The sequence below is a fragment of the Macrotis lagotis genome, chromosome 7 (assembly GCF_037893015.1).
Source record: "Macrotis lagotis isolate mMagLag1 chromosome 7, bilby.v1.9.chrom.fasta, whole genome shotgun sequence".
In the NCBI taxonomy this organism is placed as follows: domain Eukaryota; kingdom Metazoa; phylum Chordata; class Mammalia; order Peramelemorphia; family Peramelidae; genus Macrotis; species Macrotis lagotis.
The window spans coordinates 137,390,443-137,410,931 of NC_133664.1; the positions used below are offsets into that span (position 1 = coordinate 137,390,443).

The window sequence follows — 20,489 nt, forward strand, 5'->3', positions numbered from 1 at the left end:
TCAGCTGGAAATGGAAAAGCTGCAATTACAGACACTGGAGCAGGAGCATAAGAAGTTATCTGCTCGCCTTGAGGATGAACGTGGCAAAAATAAACATGTTGTCTTAATGCTGGTCAAGGAGTGCAAACAGTTATCTGGTAAAATCATAGAGGAAGCTCAGAAGCTGGAAGAAGTCATGGCCAGTCTTGAAGAGGAAAAGAAAAAGACAAATCAATTAGAAGAAGCACTTTCTGCAGAGAAACAAAGAAGTGCAGAGATGGAAGCACAGATGGAGAAACAGCTCTCCGAATTTGACACAGAGAGGGAGCAACTCCGGGCCAAGCTTAACAGAGAAGAAGCACACACAACTGACCTCAAAGAAGAGATAGACAAGATGAAAAAAATGATCGAGCAACTGAAGAGGGGCAATGATAGCAAACCAAGCCTTTCTCTTCCCCGCAAGACAAAAGACAAACGCTTGGTTTCTATATCTGTGGGAACAGAAGGGTCTTCATCAATGTCTGTTGCCTGCCAGACTGACACAGTTGTGGATAGTACTGACCACACTAAGAAGTTGCCTTTGACTGTCCCTGTAAAACCTTCAACAGCAAGTCCCCTCATTTCTGGCAGTGCAAAAGGAAGTGTTTGCGCCAATACTGCTTTTGTAAAGCCAGTTATTGACAGGCAGTCTTCCTACAGTGATTTGATTGCTCCCCCTACACCTACTATCCCACCTCCAAGTCCAAACAGAATCGAGGAAAATGGACCAAGTACTGGCTCAACACCAGTTTTATCAAGTAGCACATCCCCTCTTCCTAGTAATTCCCCTCCCACCTCTTCAGCACCAAGCATAGCTTCTCAGAACTATTCACTAGCTTCATCTATGCACAGTTCCCATTCACCATGTGCCAATGCATCTTTGCATCCAGGTCCAAATCCACGTGTCCAAGCAGCTAGATTTAGATTTCAGGGCAATGCCAATGACCAGGACCAAAATGGAAATACTACCCAAAGCCCTCCATCAAGAGATGTCTCTCCCACAAGTCGCGACAACCTAGTAGCCAAACAGCTAGCTCGGAATACTGTAACCCAAGCACTCTCAAGATTTACAAGCCCTCAAGCAGGGTCTCCCGTGAGACCTGGAGCACCCCATCCAGTAGAAGCTGGCACCTGTCCCCCTGTTGGTAGGATGAGTTTAAAGACTCCCAGTGCCCCAAGAGTTGACCGTGGAAATCCTCCTCCCATCCCTCCAAAAAAGCCAGGGCTCTCCCAAACTCCTTCACCACCACACCCTCAAATCAAAGTTATTATGGATAGCAGCAGATCCTCTAATTCAGGGGCCAAAGTTGATAACAAAACCTCGGCTTCATCTCCTTCCAGTTCACCACAAGGAATTAGGGTAATAAATGAGGAAAACCTTTCTAAGTCACCCTCCCCTCAGCTGCCACCAAAACCAACCATAGATTTAACTGTGGCACCTGCAGGCTGTGCCATTTCAGCCATGGCCACTTCTCAGGTGGGTGCCTGGCCTTCTGAAACCCCTGGACTGAACCAACCTGCATGTTCAGAAAATCCCCTTGTCATTCCCACCACCATTGCCTGTAGTTCTTCCATAAACCCCGTTAGTGCCTCATCCTGTAGACCATGTGCCTCAGACAGCCTCCTGGTAACAGCATCAGGTAAAGGGATTGAAATATTGCAACCTCTCTTGAGAATGTTTTCTGTCCTGTACAATTGGTCTCTCAGTTGCTTCAACTTCCTATACAATGTCTTGAAATCTTTCCTTTTTGATTTCAGTTGACATTTGTGATATTTTTTCTTTCTTTCCTTTTCCCCTTTCTTATTTTTTCTTATTTCTTTTATTCTTTGAAGGTTCAAGGATATGGCGATTCATCTTGCCAAATAAAATCTAGTCTCTTGTTAAATTTCTCTTCTTTAAAAACAAATCTAAAAATAGTGGTTTGGAACACAGAGATTCTTGTTTTGGGCACTTGAAACAACAGGAAAGATGAAAAGTTTTCCTTAACACACTTAGTTTGTAAACCTTGGTTTTAGTTAATATAGTTAATATAATGACATGTCTTTGAATTCTAAAAGTAATGACACTTTCTACTATTACCAATTAGAGAACACAAACTAGAGCTGTTTAGAAATTGGACTGGTTCTGTTTTTTGTTTTTAATCTAAGCCTTTAATTTGATCACTTTAGGGAGCTAATGATTAGAAAACTCTACCAATGCAAATAAACAGGTAATAGTATTAAAAAGTTACATGAAGGAAATGAGAGGTTAAGAGAATTGTCCAGGGTTCCAAAGCTTGTGTTTAAAGGCAGGGTATAAACCCAGTTTTTTTAGATCCAAAGATCAATTCTCCATAATTTTTTGGGGGGTGGGGGTAGTATTACCATTTAAGTTTTACAATTTTTTGTAAATGTTTTACAAAAGGAAATACATTTATACACCTTTGATTTAAGTTTAGATTATTTGACACTACATTCCTTCCAATAATTTATCACAGATGGACTTCCTAATATTTTGGAATATACCAAGGAAAGTATAATTTCTGGACAATTTCTGGAATTGAAGGGAAGTGCTATATAGTCTCTTCCACACTCCATATAAATTATTATGGGGACTTGGGAAAAAGACTATAGATTCTATAGATTACCAGATACAATGCTGGCCTTGAAATGAAAAAGGCTTACATTCAAATCTTTCCTCAGATAATTTCTAACTGGATTTGTTTGGCCCTGAGCAAATCAGTTAACTTCTCTGGGCATAAGTTTTCCAGCTACAAAATGAGGGAGTTGGATTAAATTGCCTTCAAGGGCCCTTCTCACTCTGAAGCTATGTTGTCCACTTAAGTAATGATAAGGTAATGAGACATTGATTTCTAAAAGAGTATATCAAAATTTGTATTTCCAAATTAATATTATCCCTTTCAGATCTTGGGTGGTGACATATTTTATGAAATGATGCTGTTCAGAATGATTTTTAGATTGACTCTTTGGGAAAAAAAAATGTTTGCTAGTTAGTGATAATCCACAAAAGAAAATCTGTCTCTTTTTATGATAGCACATCCCATTTTTGTTCCCAGTTTTTGAGATTAGGACTGATCACCTATATGTGTCAAACATGGTTCTAGTTGCCATTTTGATGTTTCTCAACATCTAACTCCCTTCTTCCCCAAGCCTTGACTATGAAAACTTGCTACTTATGAGTTATGCAAAGTAAAGGTCTAAGACTTTGGGGGCAGGTTTCAAAGAGACATTCTGAAAATATTTTGAGTAATGGCAAGTAGCATTTTGGGGAAAGTATATAGCTTCTTAAGAAGAGCATGATATAGTGGAAAGAACACTGTTTTAAGAGTCCAAAGACACAAACTCAGATTCTACCTCTGACAGTTATTGTCTGTGACTTAAGGCCTCAGTTTGTTGATCTGTAAAATAGCAGATCTAAAAGGCTTGAGGTCCTTTCCAGCTTTAGAAATATGATCCTATATATCTGCTAAATTTATATAGCATGGTGGTAATGAAACTGCTCCTTTGTGTTCTTTGCATATTACAATGTTTGTATCTGTTGATAATTATATTAAAATATTTTTATAAAAAATATGGCATCCCTCACCCATAGAAACATTGCTTAGCTTCCCAAGGTTCTACTTTATTTTTTTTTTTAGGTTTTTGCAAGGCAAATGGAGTTAAGTGGCTTGCCGAAGGCCACACAGCTAGGTAATTATTAAGTGTCTGAGACTGAATTTGAACTCAGGTACTCCTGACTCTAGGGCTGGTGCTGTATCCATTGTGACATCTAGCTGCCCCCAAGGGTCTACTTTAAAGAATAATACTCATATATGTTTAATTTTCATAATATTTTAGTTTTAGAACTAGAAGTTGCCTGAGGGAGCATCTAGTCCAAAAATGACATGTTGCAAGAAGGACATGGGATCTTTAGTGGTTAACTGACTTCTCAAGGTCACACAGATATTAAGTATCATAGTCGGAATCCAACCCAGTGTTCATTCCCCTGTGCCATATAAATAGTCCCATTGTTCTAGTCACATTTTCTACTTTTGCCTGGTCTCTCTGCTGTACTCCTGTGGCCCTGGGGCATAGGAAGGATGTGCCCAAGTGGTTCATGACCTGATGTCACATTGTAGAAGTTTCTTTTGTTTTGTTTTTAGCCAAGTCTTAGTTCTTTGAGTATTTGTTCTCTAAAAGCGATGACTTTCACGAGTAGTAGTGAATCTCTAAGAATGATTTTTATAAATAATAGGATATAGTACTAGACAACAGACATCACCTGCAGTGCTTCAATTCTCCATCCTTTGAAAAACTACCTCACTTATAGCTGAAGAATAGAACTTATAAGGGAGAGGGCCAGAGCAGCAATAGCAACAGCTCAAGATTAGCTAAACTAGCTTCTCCATCGATGTCCTCCTTTTGTTTTTTTTTGGCATTCCCAGAACAGAATTGAAGAGCACAGCACAACGGTCTTTTGTTGTGTTTAGCTCTGAATTTGCCACCATGTGTTATAGGATATAAATCATCCCTACATGTAGATTAACTTGAAATTTTCAGTGTAAATCTATGATTTTTAAAATACTATCCATATAGGTCAATCCCTTTCTTACTGCAAAAAACAAGACAGATTCCTCCAGCCTACTCTTTTAAACTAGGGAACATTCTTTCTTTTTCCCTATCCCTTCCCCAGAGAGCAGTCATGAACCTGCTCTCTCTCTCTCTCTCTCTCTCTCTCTCTCTCTCTATATATATATATATATATATATATATATATATATATATACTGCTTATGATATCATTACTGAGAACAGCTATTATTCCACTATACTCCATTATATATTGCCTATATATTGCCCCTAATTAGTATTTTTTAATCTCAGAAGGTTATTTTCAGTAGGAGATACAATTATATCACATGGCCAGTTGAAATAAAACAACAGCATTCATAATGAACACAGTGTACTGCAAATTAATGTAATTCTTTATTAGCAATATTCTCAGGAGGAAATAGTTGAAGCACTTCTGAGAAGAATGAAAGTTCTTCTAATGGTTCAGGTCCCCCAAGAAGCATATTTCATTTGACAGATAAACAAATATTTAAAATAGAAATTACTCCAGGCTATTGAATTTCCATACCCTTAGCATTTTTTTCCTTTCCATTTTCTTTGTTTGGTATTCTTCTATATCACAATTTAGTTCATTTAATTTCTCTATTCTTTGTATGTGATTGGCCTAGGGACTAAATCAGAAAAAAAGAGACTCAAATGAAATTAACCACCTCCACATTCTGAAGCTGGTGCCAGAAGCTGTTTTCTGTCCTCATGCCCTTCCTTCATTGCATGCTTTTGCAAACTTTCACAGTGGCTTCACGTGTACTAACTTTCCAGTATGAAACTGACCTTTCCTAACACTACTAAAATATCCTATTCTGTCATTTCCTGGATATAATTTACAAATCAGTTAAAACCTACCATTTTTATCAATGTATAGGAATTTTAAATGGAAAATAAACTTTCTGTGGAAAAGACTTTCACTTTTCTTTAGAAGGGTTCCATCTATTATGTTTCAATTGATTTCATTAAAATACTTAAATATTTATCTACTTTTTCAAAAACCATAGTTAAGGTATGAAATTTCACCTTATGTTAAAACATGATGATAGTCAGCCTGCATATTTTTTAATTACTTTGTAAAAAGGTCTTTAAAATGTGCTTCTACCTTTAAAAACAATTAGAGAGTATGATTAAAATATGTTCCTCTTTCAAATCTGCCTGGCTGCTAATTGTGAGACTGTTCATTTATACAAAGACTCAAGAAAAACATTGCTGCTTAAAAACAAAACAAAACAAAAAAAAACTTTTATCTTTCTGATGCTTACATTTGAAATGCACTCTATTCTCAGGAAACCACAACTGAAAGGAGAAGAGTAGTTTACATTAAAAGGCCATTGTTAAAATGTTTATTTTGTAGTAGTTCAAAAGAAGATTAGCTTTAAAGTAAAAGGCAAATCAAGTAATGTTAGTGCTCCCTAGGAGCCTTCAGGTTCATAACAACCTTCTATAACATAAATCCCTTGGATTAGATCCAAGAGTACTTGGACTAAATTTTATAGTTTATTAAAGATGATTATAGTGAGACAGTCCAAGGAATCTGGTTTGGGGCCAAGCTATTCCTTGCTATTGTTTATATCCTGTTGCATAGTTAATGTCTCCAGTGTGTAACTTTCATCTCTGTAATTTTTTTTGTGAATCAGTAAAAGATCTACCTGATTTAAATTTTGATGGTTTAAAGAAATATAATGAGATAATTCCATAAAGGAGAGAATTCTCTAGGATCAAAATAGTTAAAAGTATTTATCTGGAGAAAGGATTATAAGGTTTTCATAAATATTTAATTTTACAAATACATGGGTTCTGTATGGCATTGTAATCTACTAAAGATTAAAGCCATACATAATTAATGAACCTAAATTAATACCCAGATTTTAATTTGAAGCAATATAGTAGCTTAAATTATACATATGGCTTCTGTTCCTTTATGTTTTCTAGCAAGGAAAATAATTTTCTTTTGAAAATAGAAATAATTTAAAGACACATTTCACCTTGTGAGCTAGTGAAATCAACCAATCAAGTGTAAGAACCAAATAGCTATAATGTCTGCATACATAGGCATACCATTATTCTTATATACTATAACAGAAGTATAAAATTTGCTAATATATTTTATAGTTTGTCAGGGTATTCCAGTCAGATATTTGAAAATAGCAAATACATATGCACATTAGGGGTGTTGTGCAATGAGTTTTCTGGGAGAGTAACTGTAAAATTTATTCATTTGGAAGTTTGCACAGAATTCCTAAATAATAGTTTCACATTAAGCATTTATACTTTCCCTTTTTGTTTTTACAGCCTTTTGACCAAGGAAGAGTTCAGAAAGTTTTCCATAGCATTATTAGCAGGCTTCACACACTCAACAAATTCTTTTCTAAGGCTGCGAAATACTGATAAAGACTATCTAACTAAGATAACTCTCAAAATTTCTATTAAAACTCTTTTCTATATTCTGACCTATTTTGTTGGATAACTTAAGCTTTTTCCAGATAGTTATCAACTGACAAAATAATTCTTATATATTTTGAGGTATAGTGAATATATGTTTAAGTTGTAGATCATGTGTATTTCCTACTTTATTTAGATCTTATTTCCAAACTGAGAATTTAAAGGTATATATTCGAAGTCCTTAGCAGTGCTTGGTGCTGGAAAATGTCACATTTTGCGATTACTGTGAGGGGCTCAAGCAAAGAGAGAAAAAGGCCCTTCATTTTATATTATAAATATATTTTGATATCTGCAATCTCACTTTAAAATCTTGAATTAAAAAATAGAACAGACACAAATGTTCTGTTTTTCATATTTGACTAGCACTGGAATTTGGAAAAGGAATTTTAGAATTAGTATCTGTGATGTTTTCTAAAATTGCTCATTACATTAACCTGTGATAATAATAAACTGAGACTTTCTTAACTAAAAATAACCTATCACCACTGTGTGCAGATTAAATTCATGACTGATAAAAAAGGAGTGAAATAACAATTGAGACTAAATAAATCTTAACAGACCAATTAGTGTTAGAAATTGTATATCCCCCTGTTGGGTGTGTGTGTGTGTGTGTGTGTGGGTGTGGGTGTGGGTGTGTGTTGAGTGTGCACATTTTCTTTCACCTCCCCATCTAACTTGGGTCACTTTAACTCACAGGCTGGTCACCCTCCCTAACCCCTTTGCTAATGAGTGGTGGTCCTGCCTCCCTGGCTGGCAGGTCCACCCTTCTTCAGCAAGCTGCTGCCCAGGGAAATGTCACTTTATTATCAATGCTGCTTAATGAAGAAGGACTGGACATTAATTACTCCTGTGAAGATGGCTCTTCTGCCTTGTATTCTGCTGCTAAGAATGGACATACAGGTAAAGAATGAGATATCTCAATACTTCCCTCAGGTATTCACATCTCTAAAGGGATAGAACAATTTAGATATAAAAGAATATTTTGTTTCTACTATCGTTTGTTATTTTAGCATACATTTATATCTTTGATCCTTGTAACAAATTTCCGTGGAAGAGAAACTGAATATAGATCTATATCTTTGTATATATATATATATACTCATATATATATATACATATATATATGTATATATATATATATGTATGTCTATTCCCAAATACCTTTCCTTTTGCCAGTTAATGGAAAAACAAGTTCTGTCCTCTTAATTCCCAACACCAATGAATTCTGTAGGACTAACTTTAAAAACTTGTCAATGCAAAGTACATTTCTAGTTCAATAAATCATTCCATCTATGATATCTTTGAATAAATAGCCAGAAATTGCTCAACATAACAAGAAATTGATGGGTACTAAAGCAAAGGTTTTAGGCCCTCTCTAACTTCTGATTAAATAATATCATTTTTAAAAGTTAGAAAAGGTTCTAGTTCTGGTGTATTAGAGCAACTTAGCAAAGGGGATAGTTAATTAGATGTTTGGGTTTTTTAGGAGGATTGAATGTGATAATTAGTCAGAATGGTATGGTGATAAAATCTGTGAATTATTTTTGTTCTTTCTAAAAATAAGACCATAGTCAAGTATATCACACCATACTATGTTATCATGGTTACTGCTGCAGCATTCATGGATGTATAAATTAGCATTAACTATATAGTTTAGATGATTACAGTGTAATTCAGATAACTAGGAGGTTTTTTTTAAGTTTTACCCCCTTATACTTTAAAACATTCAAATAGGAGAGCATTTTTTGATAATATTAGAGTTTCTCTAAGAGACTTCCCAAAATAAGAGTATTGTTTTGAATCAGAGCTTTAGACTAGAGGACCTGACCCAGATGATACTTAGTAAGTACTTTTAGTTTTTCTTGTTATGAATAAAATAACTAAAACAGCTTTTACAATGTGCAAAGTACTGAACTACATGCTAGTGATAGAAGTAGAAAGGCAGGACAGTCTCTGTTAAGAAGAAAACACAGAAAGATGGTTCCAACTACAAGTCAGATGGCAAGGCCCCAGGTTCTTAGAGTATGGTGGCAAAGTAGATATTAATCCTTCTTTAGTATCATTTCCACTGATAAAATCATGCTGACTTCTGATGCTGAACTATTTTAACAGTGCCAAGAGCTTGGTTGAAATTCAATAGTCAACAAGTATTTATTTATTTAAAGAATGTTTTTATTTTATTTTTCCTCAATTACACTTAAAAACAATTTTAACATTTGTTTTTTATAATTTTTGAGTTCAAAATTCCCTCCCTCGATCACCGTCTCCCTCCCTGAGAAGAAGGCATGCATTTTGAGATAGAATATACATGTGGCAACAAGTGGAGATGTTCACTCAGTGTAGTGTGCTCTTCTAGGAGTTAGAGGGAGTCAGAAATTTAAGAAACTAGTCTCTGACTTTAGGAAACTTATTGACTGGTGGGGAAATAAAGCACGATATAAATTAAAAATCAGAAGCAACTCCAAATGATTTCAAGATAAATATCAAATACTTCAAGGAATGCCACAATACATGATGATGCATAATACTTATTCTTAGTGAAGAGGTTTTCAATGAGTTGATTGTGATAAGATCTATTAAACCACAATGTGAAAGGATGACTTCAATTTATGTGACAACTGTCTATATCTAACCCTTCTCAAAACAACCAGAAAAATATGTCTAAATGAGGGTACAAAGTAGGGAAGGGGAAGGCAGAGTTACTTGAGCCCTTTTTTGTGAGCCCTGGTATTTTCAACTATTATCATATCATCAAGAAAAGTAATTAAAACCAGAGGGCATTGTTTTAGACTTAAACAGAACATTCCCATTTTGATTTAATGCTCAATTGTGTTGTCACATTGGGAAAGAGAATTTGAGTGTTCCTTGAAGCTACTTCTATGTAGGTTATGAGAAATCCATCATGACATGTCTATCAGACTAACAGCTCATCCACAGGACCTGTGGGTTTTAGAAAATATCCTTAGCATGGATATCATTGGGGGGGGTGTATTTTTTCATAACTTCCAAATTAGAGGCATTAAAGTAGTTTTCTGTTAAAATCTTTAGACTGTGTGAGATTGCTGCTGAATGCAGAAGCACAAGTTAATACTGCTGATAAAAATGGCTTCACACCCTTGTGTTCAGCAGCTGCTCAGGGACATTTCAAGTAAGTGATATTCTAAGATTTCTCTCTTTTATGAAAAGAGCCCCATCCTTCAATTTACTTACACATTTGAGTTCCAGCCAAATGTAAGTCAATACCAAACAAATATGTTAAGTGAATGAGGGCTTAAATGCAAAGAAATAAACCCAAAGGAACCAAAACTTCTTCTACTGCAATATTTGAACACATAGACATCCTAGTTCAACATTTAACATGAATTAGACATTTCTAGAGCCATAGCTACCTTAGATATTTTATGTTAGCATATTCCATTTTGTAGTGCTCACTATAAAGTGTTGAAGGGACCCATCAGAATAAAAAATCACTTGCAGTATTATTATTTTTTAAAGGAAAACAAATATTTATTTGCACTGATCTTGACCTTTAAAGCATTTGTGATTATGTTGTAGCAGTTGAAGAGCACTTATGGTAACAGATATTTTACTCAGAATTACATCCCAACTATTCATCCTGTTTTGAGTTTTTATTTTTAAACCATGAAACAGGAACTTGACTTTTCTGAAAGGGGTCAACATAAAGCCAGAAGCAATAATTATGAATTCCTCAAAATACATATGACCTTAGGAGTGCTTGCCTCTGTAAGATTATTAGGTTATCTGAATAACTGGTATAATTTAGGGTACAATATTTTCATGTTGAAAATAGAATACAATTATTTACCCAGCTTTCTCTGTATATGATGACTGTAAAGCTGATGGTCATTATGAGAAATAAAGGAAACATGAATATTTTTTGTCCTTTAAGTTTAGTAAAGATTACTTTAGAACCTTTTTATTTATGGAACTTGAAATTTTGATACATAAATTCTTATTTAATATATATATATATATGTATATAATTAATTAAGCAGGAAAATTTCAAAAGATGGTTCCTTGGCATTATATCTTTAGTCATTTTTCAACCTTCTAATACAACCTGCCTAATATAATTATCTTCAAAGAGACTTTGAAAATCAGTTGCAGAGAAAGTGCTTTTGGGGGTATAAAAATTCAATTCAATTTAACATTTATTAAGTTCCTACTATTTGCAAGATACTTCTAGATCTCTGAGAAACAGAAACTGAAATGGTTCCTTCAGATTTTACATTCTACAGAAGGGGGATACAGCAGGGCATGGAGGTAGAAAGCAGTTTCCAAAGGGGAAAATTTTCTAAAAATTGGGAAGATCTACAAAAAGACCACGATCCATGTATGGAAGGAAGCTAGAGTTTTGTGTCCTCATTGGGACTTTCTAATCTCCCTATTATGTTCTTACCTCTAGTTTCTACCTCCAGGTGACCCATGATAAGACCTATGCACAATAGTCTTGGTGCAGTTATATTTAAGACTCAAAGTACACACCCCATTGTATTGGGGAAATAAATACATTTAGAATAATAAGATACTAAACCTCTTTACATGGCAAAACTTAATAAACTAAACAGTGCCAAGTAAAGGGTTTCAGCAGGAGACAGAGGTGTAGTAAGAAGATTAAATGTATTTTCACCTTCCATCTAGAATTTACAGTCTTATTCCTTCTTGATTCAGAGAACTCAACCTTCCTCTTGATAGAGCAAATCTCTTTTCTCTCCCTTTTATAGTGGAGTTATGTGGTATCACTCTTTGTCCCTCATCCTCATCTCTCATATGATATAATCAGCACATTGACTTCGTAGAGGCTTTACTCTTTTGAATTACAAACTGGAACGATTTCACATAACAATTATAAATTAAACATAAAAAGATTTATTCTTCCAAAAACTACTATTTTAAATATTTTTAAATGCAAAAAAAGCTACGATCCTAAAGTTTTGGGCTAGGTTGTCATATTTTATTAAAATTGCTAATTTCACAGCTTATTTTTTTTATTTTCATGACTCTAAATGATTTTTTGTTTGAGATTTTTCCTCAGCCTAAATAAGGTATATTCCCCAGTTTTATTTTTATTTGTAACTATTGTGTGCCTATTAACTTGTAAAATAAATTTGACCATATAGCATATCAGACCATAAGCATCATATTAATAATGAATACATTTTAGTACACCATTACTTGACATTGCTTTTTTCATTTTAATACCCTTACCATATAATGCATTTGCTTTCAAAGACAGAATTTTTTTTCATTTCACTTTCATGTTTAGGTGTGCAGAATTACTAATTGCATATCATGCTGACATTAACCATGCTGCTGAAGGAGGACAAACACCTCTATACCTGGCCTGTAAAAATGGAAATAATGAATGTATTAAACTGTTGTTGGAAGCTGGAACAGAACGAAATGTAAAAACCAGTGTAAGTAAAAATTATTATTACTATTATTTAATAATAAAAAACAATTCTCATTTACATCAGATTTCTTTCCTAATAATAAGAGGAATGTTATAATTATTCTCATTTTGCAGATGAGACAATTGAGGCAAATAGAAGTTAAATGATTTGCCCAGGGTTGATGTAGATAGTGAATGTCCCAGGTTGATTTGAATTGAGTTCTCTCTGACACCAGGCCATGGCATTCTATCCTCTGCATTACCTAGCTGTCCCTGGGAGGATTTTATAAAACTTTTTGAGTTGTACCACTGCTCCCCTTTATCAAGAGTGTCATAATGTGTCTTGGGAAACTTAGTGCTAAAAAATGTCGTTATACCATACTAATTCAATGCAGAAAATATTTATTTATATTCTATGAGCAGGCAATATGCACAAAGACCAATAATACCTCTCCTACCCCTTTAATGAAATTTACAGTCTAGACAACTAAATATGAAAAAGGTAAAATATAATAGAGGCAAAGAAGAGATACATAGAGAAGTGTTCTTGGTTGTTATTGTTAATTGTCCTAAAAAAAAATTCAGTGAAGGTCAGAACCCCTTCAGCTGGGGGAATCAGGGAAGATATCATGAAGGAGCTGGTCTGAGCTGAAACTTTAGGGAATAAAAGATAGAAAAGGGGGGGGGAGAGTGATTTCTAGGTATAAGAGATAACTTACCTGTATGTCCAAAGGGAAGAGGAGTTCACTATTACTGGAATGAAGAGTACACAAAGTGTGAAATGTGGTTACAATTGTTGATGGGAAAGAGACTAAAAAACTTTTTTCAACATTAGCTTAGGGATTTTGTTCATGAACCCTAAGGGTTTGATATGGCATGACTAGGGCCCTAGATGGAGAGTTGAGAAGATTTGGATTCAAATCCTGTTTCAGATACATGTGATCCTGAGCAACTTATTTATTCTCTCTGGGCTTCATCTTCCTTATCTTTAAAATGAGAGAATTGGATTCAGTGGTTTCTCATATTCCTTCCAGCTCTCAATCTATGATTCTATGATGTTCATCATATACATATATTTTGGCAAAGGTATTTGTGAAGGATGAATTAAAGAAAGGGAACCTAATTAGGAAACTATTCTATTAGTACAGGGGAAGCAGATATAAAACATTAGAAGTAGAATGAACAGGTCTTGATATTTGATTGAATGTAACAAATGAGGAATAAAGAAAAATCCAAAGTGATTTTATGAAATCATCTAAGCTAATGGGAAGCAGGTGATGCTAAGGAGAGATGTTAGGGCTGAGCTGACCATTTCAGTTCACATATTCTGTAGATTTCTTTCAATAGAATTTTTTGCATTTACATTTTTAGAATTTTGGTGACTTCATTTAATTATTTTCCTTTTGTAATTTAGTCTATAATGGTTAGTTCAGGAGGTTGTTGTTATTCACTCATTTCGGTCCGTGACCCCATATTGGGTTTTCCTTGATAGAGGTACTAGAGTGGTTTGCTGTTTCCTCCTCCAACTAGTTTTACAGATGAGAAACTGAGGCAAACAGAACTCAGAAAGATGAGTCTTTTTATTTCATACCTGGCACTCTCTCTATTAATTGTGTGACCCTGGGCAAGTCACTTAACCCTGTTTGCCTCATTCCAGTCTCTTTGCCAAGAAAAATTTTAAAAAGTTAAACATAACTGAAAAATGACCCACAAAAAAAACTGCTTTGCCTGCTGCATCACCTAACTGCCCCTTAATTCTGATTTAGAAATGAAAGTAAATGAACTATAGGATGATTATATGAAAATAATGCATTATCAAGCTTTCTTAGTTTTGGAGAGCAGGGGATAAATCATTTAAGATATCAATAGTGTGGGGCACCTTGAGGGTAAAGAATCTGAAGCATACAGATTGATAAAATAGTGCAAATCATGGGACTGAGAGGAGTAATTAAGTCTTACTTTAGCCTTTTAATATAAGGACATATTAAAGGAGATTGGAAGATGAGATATTTTTCTAGGAGCAGTTGCTTACCTTCAATAAAGTAATCCAAGAAAGAGCTAACACTAACTTTTTGAAAGAAATGTTAATAACCTCTTCCCCCCCCCACCAAAAAAAAATAATAGCTTATCTCTCTATAAATCTTGAGGGCTTACAAAGCACTTGGCATACATTATTTCATTCATATAACAACTTGCTTCTGGGGTAGATAATGCTCATATTATCTACATCTTATAAATTGATGAGGAGAAAGAATTTGCTATTGTTCACATTGCCCTAAGTGTAGGCTTTGAGACCATGTCATTCTAGTTGTCAGGGATAGGCTCTTTGCCTTGTGCCTCACTGCTGAGAACAGTATTAGCAACTTGACAAAGACTGAATCATGATGTTATTAACTTACCTGGAACATGAAGAATGTTGACTCATTTACTGAGTTCCCCTCTAGCTTTGGTCTTTTCTTATCTACTGACTTCATCTAGGATTAGCAGCTAAAAGAACAGGGAGAGGTAAAAACATCCATTTTCAGTTTTTTTATTCAATTTATTAATCACCTACTCTATTAGGTGATAGCTATTTTTTTTAAAAAAAGATAGTTTCTAGGGACAGCTAAGTGGCACCTAGGTGACCTTGGAGTCAGGAGTGCCTGAGTTCAAATCTGGCCTCAGATACTTAATAATTACCTAGCTGTGTGGTCTTGGGCAAACCACTTAACCGCATTGCCTTGGAAAAAAAAAACCCTTAAAAAAAAGATAGTTTCTTTTCTCAAAGAATACAAGTTATTCTTGTATTCTAAATAATAGCAAGATATTGTGAATAAATTTTAGAATTTTAGAAGGGGTTTTCAGAAGGGGCTTATCAAATCTAACCTATAAATGAACAGAAATTTGCTGGAAATCATTCAGAGACGGGGAACTCACTCCCTATTCCAGCAACTCATACCAATTGTGTAGGGCTCTCATTCTTGTAGGATTTTTCCTTTATGCTAAAAGCAGCTTGCAGCTTCCATTCATTGTTCTTAGTTATCTTGCCTTCTGGGGCAAAATATATCAGCCAAATCCTTCTTAACTATCCTTCAAATACTTGAAAATAGCTATCAGGATACCCCTTCTACATATGAACACTATCATTTGTTCAACCTAAACTTCCACAATTCTTCAACTTCTTAGGTTGCACTGTTTCCAGTCCTTTCAGCATCCTATTGCTCTGATTGTGTTCTCATTTGGAAATGTTTTTGATACTAGCCATTGCTCATCTGGTTGTTCTCTAATAGACTTCTTTGTCTGAAGTGGAAAAATGGGAGACAATTTTTATCATGGCAAAATGGGAAACATAACTAACTAAGGCCAAATCACTTCAGCCCATCCTGCTAGACATGATTGGAACTCATACTTTTCTAGCTTACAAACACATCCTAAAAGCTCATTAAAGATGAACTTGGAACGGGACTTGGATAAATAATATAGTAGACTATTTTATAAATTTTCCCCACCTTGAATTTTTATTTTCAGGATGGTTGGACCCCAATTCATGCTGCTGTGGATTCTGGTAATGTGGACGGCCTGAAGCTCCTTATGTACTATGGGGTACCTAATAATGGAAACCTTATGAGTGATATGGAGCCAGATTCAGGCTTTTTTGACTTGGATTGCAGAGAGGAGAATTCCAACTGTAGAGCCAAGCCTGTTGTTCCTACAGATCTCATCAACCATGCTGACAAAGAAGGCTGGACTGCTGCCCATATAGCTGCATCAAAAGGCCTTAAGGTGTGTTCCTTTAATGCAGCTTCTTCTCAAATGATTTGTTGGGGATAAAATATTTCTACATGTTTATATTGATAGAGAGGGGTTTTTGCAGATTACTCTTAGGAATTAAAGAAAAGTTCCCTTGACATTCAAAAGACCTTTATTGGGGACTGGAGCATGAAGGAAAGGAAATAAGAAGCAGAGTCATTCCTTAAATCTCCTCCTCTTCTTGGAATTTGTGGGTAGAGATTTTAGTAGGAAATGTGTGGGTTATTTGGAAATATTTCCTAATGCTCATAACATGGGGGAAAGATATCCAAATCAGACTGGGGTTGGTTTTTAGTTTGTGGCCAAATAGAAAGATTCCACTTAGGTTGGAGGCTTGTATTTTCTTTCCTTCTTATTCCATAACTCCCTGGTTGTGTTACATACCTTTATTGGGATCCTGTAAAAATGCAAATGATCTCTCTTTCCAATTGAATTGGTGTTATTAGAGGAAGTCCTATGATCAATTTGAAAGAAAAGCAGTGCTTTAGGTTAAGGTGTTATTTGCAGCCTTAGTCATTGTTTAAGATCAAAGTCTTAAAAATGGTACATAGTAAATGCCCCCAAAGTTGAATGTACAATAATTCAATTGTGTAAATGTCAGAAGATTCAAGTGAAGATTTTACAGGAGAGAAAATTAGTATGCAAATACACATTTATTCAATAATGATGATCAGTTCTATCCCCATGAGGCATTTTCCACAAGTCCATGTGTGCTTCTTCTTTAGAGGGTTACTATATATGTAGTTTTGGAGGCAAAATTTTAAAACTATTGTTGTTGTTTAGTAGTTTCAGTTGGGTACAACTCTTTGTGACCTTATTTGGTGGTTTCTTGATAGAGATTCTGGGATGATATGTCATTTCTTTCTCCAGTTCATTTTACAGATGAGGAAACTGAGGCAAGCAGAATTGAGAGATTTGTCCAGCCAGACAGCTAGTAAGAGTCTGAGGCTAGATTTGATCTCGCAAAGATGAATCTTTTTGACCTCTCTTCCTGTACTCCATCCATTGTGCCATCTACGTTCCTATTTAGCATTGCATAAACCTTCAGATAGTAATACATAATAATTATTTTACTCTGAAATATTCTTCCTTCAACAACAGGGATTCTTATTCTTTTGGGGGGAGTACAGGATGTCCTAAAACTATTTCAGAGTCAGCTGAACTTATGAGCCCTTTCTCAGAACAATGAATTTAAATACTTGAGATCATAAAACACATCTACCTTATAATAGCTATGTAACATGTGTGAGAGAAAGGGGGGGTATAAATGGAAGAATTTGAAGGTCATAAAGCATAAAAGTTTGAAGCATCATAAAATTTCAGAGTTGGCAAGAACCTTGGTGATCATTTCACAAATGAAAAGCTAAAGTCCAATAAGGTTCTAACTTGCCTGAGATAGTGGCAGAGCTGGAGCTAAAACTTTGGTTCTTTTCATGACTATTTCCATGGATTCTCACTGCCTTCCATGTTTATTTTACCATTAAAGGGAAAGTACAAACACACTACCCCCTTAAGAAAAAATTTTGACTGAGTTGAAGTAAGGAAGCTTCATCAGCTCAAGAAAATTTTATCTAGAACAAAGTCCCTCTCCTCTTGGAAAAATTAAATATCTTACCTTTCTGACTAGTCATAGCTAGAATATTTTAATAGAATAGTACAGCAAATTGAAAACATTATGTGTTCTTTCATATTCATCAGGTCTTATGCTGTAAATCCAAGAACCAGATTTTAAGGTGATGTAGTCTGGTTATTCTCCTCTCCTCTTTTTAAAGCCATCATTAGCTTTTCTTGGGGTAAAGCTATGAATATATCAGATAGCAGATTGTTTGGTAATAGGAGTACTCTCCTAATATCTGTTGTATAGAGATTGCGTCCACCCCATTTTCAGTTATTCAACATAAAGGGAAAGGAGGCATAGCTGTGTGATTATATGTTTAATTATCAGTACTCTGTTATATCACTTCTAGTAAAAGAAGCAGATATTGAACAGATACTTTAGAGTTTTAATTTCTCCCTTGAGGAAGTTATAGTATGACTTCTACCTTCTGATTTGCATGTTTCCTGATGTTGAACCATAGATTAGAGTTCTCAAGATTCCATTTTGCCAAATTCTCACATCTTCTCATTCTCAGTCTTCTAGTGCTTCAGAAACATGTTAGGTAGAACAATGATCTTGGCATTAGGAAGAAATGAAGTCAATTTAGTTCCTAAGCAATTACTAGCTGTGTGACTCTGGGTAAGTCACTTAACCTTTGCCTGTTTCTGTTTCCTTTACTGTAAAGATGAGTATAAAAGTAGCACTATCTCCCAGAGCTGTTTTGGGGATCAAAAGAGATAATATTTGTAAAGCATCTAGCACAGGTTTGGCAGATAGTAAGCACTGAATAGCTCCTTATTTTCTTGCTTTCATTCTTCCTTCTTCATTCACCACTTGTCTCTATTGCTCACATACTCTTCTAAATTCTCTTTTTTTAGCTTTAAATAATTTTTAAGATTTCCCCATCTCTGAACATATTTTGCTCTTCTTTCTCTGACTTCCTTATTCAGTGTGCCACAGAGGATACTCTTCCTCCTATCACTCCTTTTTCCACACTTGAGGTTTTGATTAGCTGCTCAATGCTAATGAGTGTCAGATCTTTATCTCTAGAACTAAAATGACTCATGCTCCCAAAATACATTTCCAATTGTCTAGAGAGAATTCTAGGCTTAGCCAGTTGTTTCTTCAGAGGTATACATAGCTCTACCCAAACTTACAGCTTTCTTCCAGAAGTGTCCTTGTTTTTTTCCAGCCTTCCAAGTTAAAAGCCTTGAAAGACTGATAATAATTGGCCTTCTTAGAGTACCCTACAAAATGATTTACATTAGTTATTTCAGTTCTTTTAATTCTGTAAGTATAAATAGTGTGATATAGAAGAAAGATAGCTATACTAAGGTTCTGGAGACTTGAGTTTGAGTTTTTGGCTCTGCTACTACTTAACTATTTTTTACTTCATTGCATACCAGTTTGCTTTTCTGAAAAGTCAAAGGCTAGGACTAGATGTATCTAAGGTTTTGTTTCCCTAGCTCTAAAAAGCTGTCAATATAGATTTTTGGATTCTGTAGATATGGAAACTGTGTAGAGGTTCTCTGTGTAGAATGCACTACCTCCTTCCTCATCTCCCTCTCTTAGATGTCCTAATTTCCCTGAAAAGTAGCATTAAGTAGTATCTTCTATATGAAATTTTCCCTGATTCTTCCAGCTACTGGAATCATCTCCTAAAAGAAAATTGCCACATGTTTATTGTGCATACATTTTTGTATATACTTATATACATACTGTCTCCCCCAGTAGAATGTAAGCTCCTTAAGAGCATTTAATTATTTCATTTTTACATCCCTAGTACCTAACAGATGTGGTATTAGGTGTTTTAAAAAATGCTTCCAAATAGGAAAAGATGAAATGCGTTGCAAAATTGATACTACTAGTATGTGATGGAAACAGGATACAAATCCAGATTTCCTGATTCCATAGCCAATGCTGTTTCTACTGTACTACAGCATTGTATCATGTGACTTTTCTCTTTCTTTTATCCTTTACATTCAGGTTTGCCTCCAAATGTCCTTATGATTCCCTCACAATAAATTTGAACTCACTTCTCCCTTTCCATTCTTGATCTTTTTTTTTCTTTTATCTCCAAATAGGATGCAGAGTTGCTGATAGTATGGACCATTGTTATTTGATTTCTTTTTGTCTTTGTATCCTTAGGACTTAGAATAGTATTGACACATAGTAGACATTTAATAAATACTTAGCATATTGAATTGAACCAACTTAGATCAACCTTTCACCACCTAAATTGCTAGAGCAGCTTCCTAGGAGACCTCACAAGGTTTTTTTTGTCTTCTTTCCACGCAATCTGCCAAATCACTGATAAACTAAGATGTATTGTTGTTATTGTTTCATTGCTCTTCTATTCTAGAACCTTACCATATTCTAGAACCCTATCTATTCTAGAACTTTACATTACCTTATGTAGAGGCAACAACCATAGGCTCAGGTGTGCATACCTGGAATAAATCCTACCTTATTGATCACAGTGTCTTTTCCTAGTGATAACTTGCAGTAGTGTCTTAGCTAATATTTTATTTTAAATTGAGTCTATGGTTATTGCCTCCAAAGAACTCCATGAGAAAAAATCTCCATGATCAGATGGATTTGCAAGTTAATTCTAGCAAACATTTAAAGAATC

General features: G+C 34.9%; 1 protein-coding gene across 2 annotated transcripts in view; it reads left to right on the top strand.

Moving 5' to 3' along the window:
• LOC141493023 (cortactin-binding protein 2-like) overlaps positions 1–20,489 on the top strand; it is a 132,611-nt gene that overhangs the window by 16,465 nt on the left and 95,657 nt on the right. For both annotated transcript variants that reach the window (XM_074193845.1, XM_074193846.1), the window contains exons 2-6: positions 5–1,658; positions 7,755–7,958; positions 10,107–10,206; positions 12,346–12,496; positions 15,979–16,233. In XM_074193845.1, coding sequence (XP_074049946.1) covers positions 5–1,658; positions 7,755–7,958; positions 10,107–10,206; positions 12,346–12,496; positions 15,979–16,233 — 2,364 coding nt within the window. The remainder of the gene's footprint in view (positions 1–4; positions 1,659–7,754; positions 7,959–10,106; positions 10,207–12,345; positions 12,497–15,978; positions 16,234–20,489) is intronic.